The sequence below is a fragment of the Hordeum vulgare genome, chromosome 5H, assembly GCF_904849725.1.
Source record: "Hordeum vulgare subsp. vulgare chromosome 5H, MorexV3_pseudomolecules_assembly, whole genome shotgun sequence".
In the NCBI taxonomy this organism is placed as follows: Eukaryota; Viridiplantae; Streptophyta; class Magnoliopsida; order Poales; family Poaceae; genus Hordeum; species Hordeum vulgare.
The window spans coordinates 501,434,794-501,438,361 of NC_058522.1; the positions used below are offsets into that span (position 1 = coordinate 501,434,794).

General features: G+C 47.7%; 1 protein-coding gene across 1 annotated transcript; it reads right to left on the minus strand.

The window, feature by feature from the left end:
- Positions 1-2,254: 2,254 nt before the first annotated feature.
- LOC123397487 (histone H2A-like) lies at positions 2,255-3,182 on the minus strand. Its single transcript, XM_045092015.1, has one exon. It carries the CDS (start codon positions 2,855-2,857, stop codon positions 2,315-2,317), a length of 543 nt encoding a protein of 180 aa, XP_044947950.1. The 5' UTR covers positions 2,858-3,182; the 3' UTR covers positions 2,255-2,314.
- Positions 3,183-3,568: the final 386 nt, after the last annotated feature.

Genomic DNA, 3,568 nt, shown 5'->3' on the forward strand with positions numbered 1-3,568 from the left:
CAGCAAAACGCACATCACCGCCCACAAAAACTTTTGTGTTCTACTCGAGAAGACATCTACGCATGAACCTAGCTCATGATGCCACTGGTGGGGAACGTCGCATGGGAAACAAAAAAATTCCTACGCGCACGAAGACCTATCATGGTGATGTCCATCTACGAGAGGGGATTTCCGATCTACGTACCCTTGTAGATCGCACAGCAGAAGCGTTAAGAAACGCGGTTGATGTAGTGGAACGTCCTCGGCAGGGCTCCGCCCGAGCTCCGCAGAAACGCGATCTAGAGGTAAGACCGTGGAGATATGTGGTCGGGCTGCCGTGGCAAAGTTGTCTCAAATCAGCCCTAAAACCTACGTATATATAGGGGGAGGAGGGGGGAGCCTTGCCTTGGGGTCTAAGGACTCCCAAGGGGGTCGGCCGAACCTAAGGGGGAACCCTCCCCTTCCAAACCGAGTCCAACTAGGTTTGGAAGGAGAAGTCCTTCCCCTTTTTCCCACCTCCTCTTTTTTTTCTTCTTTCTCTTTGATTTTTCTTCCTATGGCGCATAGGGCTCTCTTGGGATGTCCCACCAGCCCACTAAGGGATGGTGCGCCACCCCCAATGCCTATGGGCTTCCCCGGGGTGGGTTGCCACCCCCCCCCCCCCCCGGTGAACTCCCGGAACCCATTCGTCATTCCCGGTACATTCCCGGTAACTCCGAAAACCTTCCGGTAATAAAAATGAGGTCATCCTATATATCAATCTTCGTTTCCGGACCATTTCGGAAACCCTCGTGACGTCCGTGATCTCATCCGGGACTCCGAACAACATTTGGTAACCAACCATATAACTCAAATACGCATAAAACAACGTCGAACCTTAAGTGTGAAGACCCTGCGGGTTCGAGAACTATGTAGACATGACCCGAGAGACTCCTCGGTCAATATCCAATAGCGGGACCTGGATGCCCATATTGGATCCTACATATTCTACGAAGATCTTATCGTTTGAACCTCAGTGTCAAGGATTCATATAATCCCGCATGTCATTCCCTTTGTCCTTCGGTATGTTACTTTCCCGAGATTCGATCGCCAATATCCGTATACCTATTTCAATCTCGTTTACCGGCAAGTCTCTTTACTCGTTCCGTAATACAAGATCCCGTAACTTACACTAAGTCACATTGCTTGCAAGGCTTGTGTGTGATGTTGTATTACCGAGTGGGCCCTGAGATACCTCTCCATCACACGGAGTGACAAATCCCAGTCTCGATCCATACTAACTTAACGAACACCTTCGAAGATACCTGTAGAGCATCTTTATAGTCACCCAGTTACATTGCGACGTTTGATACACACAAAGTATTCCTCCGGTGTTAGTAAGTTATATGATCTCATGGTCATAGGAATAAATACTTGACACGCAGAAAACAGTAGCAACAAAATGACACGATCAACATGCTACGTCTATTAGTTTTGGGTCTAGTCCATCACATGATTCTCCTAATGATGTGATCCCGTTATCAAGTGACAACACTTGCCAATGGCCAGGAAACCTTGACCATCTTTGATCAACGAGCTAGTCAACTAGAAGCTTACTAGGGACAGTGTTTTGTCTATGTATCCACACAAGTATTGTGGTTTCAATCAATACAATTATAGCATGGATAATAAACGATTATCATGAACTAAGAAATATAATAATAACTAATTTATTATTGCCTCTAGGGCATATTTCCAACATTGTTGTGTAGAAATGAAACGTTTTTCAGATCCACTTAAGAAGAGACCGCGGGTTAAATTCTCAAAAATCATAGGGACCTTTCTGCAAAAACAACGGCAACCGGACGGGCGATAGAAGCAACAGCCCCTTTATTATTATGGAGAGAAAACACTGAGAAAATCTACCTTAATTACCGTGTAACTCTAATCTAAATTTTTATAGATTTACACTGTCATTGTATTGAATTTACACTGTATAGAAAGTGTAGCTTATACAGTTTTTACACTGCAACTCTACTGCAAGTTGATTGGGAAGAGATTTAACTTTCCATGCCAATGCCTACTTTTTTTAGTGTGGGTGTCATGTTTAGTACCGGTGGACTTTTGGGCATATAGACAGCGGCCATGTATTTTGTAAATACAACGGCAAAAATGGAGCAGTAAACTGAATCTGCAAGCATGAGCCGAACAATTGCAGGCTGTCAAAATTCGGTTTGCCAATTTCAACGGCACGGGCAACAAGTCGCGCGTCATAGATGCAAATCTCCTGTGCATATTTGGGAACTCAAAAGAGATTTCTGAATTCCTTCCATCACAACAAAAGGTACATCAACAACTAACCGAACGACTTCACACCCCTATTCAGATTCAGAAGAACACTACACTGCACACACCCTAAACGACACAGAACGCATCTCCCTCGGGCCTTCTTCGGCGTGGCGGCCTTCTTGGGCGACTTGGGCGCCTTACCCTCCTTCTCCACGGTCCTCTTGGGGAGCAGCACCGTGTTAATGTTGGGGACCACGCCGCCGTGCGCGATGGTGACGCCGGCCAGCAGCTTGCCGAGCTCCTCGTCGTTCCTGACAGCGAGCAGCAGGTGGCGGGGGATGATGCGGCTCTTCTTGTTGTCCTTGGCGGCGTTCCCAGCAAGCTCCAGCAGCTCGGCGGCGAGGTACTCGAGGATGGCGGCGAGGTAGACGAGGGTGCCCGTGCCGAGGCGCTGCGCGTAGCGACCCTTCTTGAGGTACCGCCCGGTGCCGCCGACGGGGAACTGGAGGCCGGCCTTGACCGAGCGGGACACCGACTTCTTCCTGGGCCCGCCGGCCTTGCGCCCGGCGGCGCCTTTCTTTCCCTTCGCGACGGTGCCGGAGGCGTCCATGCCGTCCTACCACGGCGACGACGGCCAGAAGGAGGCGGGCTCCCTCCTCCCGTCCTACCACGGCGACGGCGACGGGCAGATGGAGGCCGGCCTTGACCGAGCGGGACACCGCGCCCTTCTTCCCCTTCGCCCCACCTGAGCACGTCTCCTGTGCCTCACCTGCGCGTCGATAAGATAAACAAAGGACCGCAGGGTGAATTCTTACAAATGTAGGGGTTGTTGTGTAGAAACGAAACGTTTTTCAGATCCACAAAGGGACCGCGGGTTAAATTCTTAAATACTATAGGGACCTTTATGTAAAAACGACGGCGACTGAACGGACGACAGAAGCAACTGCCCTTTTATTATTATTAGGGACAGATTAGAACACAGTCAACGAGCGGTGAAAAAAAAGTCAACAACTCCAAAACTTGTATTATAATTATTCATCTAAAACTTACGATTTTGTCGCATGCTCTTATCAAGTTTAATAGATAAATTTGAAGACATTTTTTGTCGGCACAAAAATCATGATTTTATGGATTGCTCGTACAAAGTTTGAAAAGTTGAAACTTAATGTTTATTTTCATCAACACATATTCAAAATATGATTTTATTTGAGAGCCCTGGTCACAAAAACACGAATATGAAAAAGAACTTACTTTAGAACGTTTGTCAAAAGATACAAGAATTTGAAAGCCGGAAGCCAAAACTAAAAACACGCACGGGGGA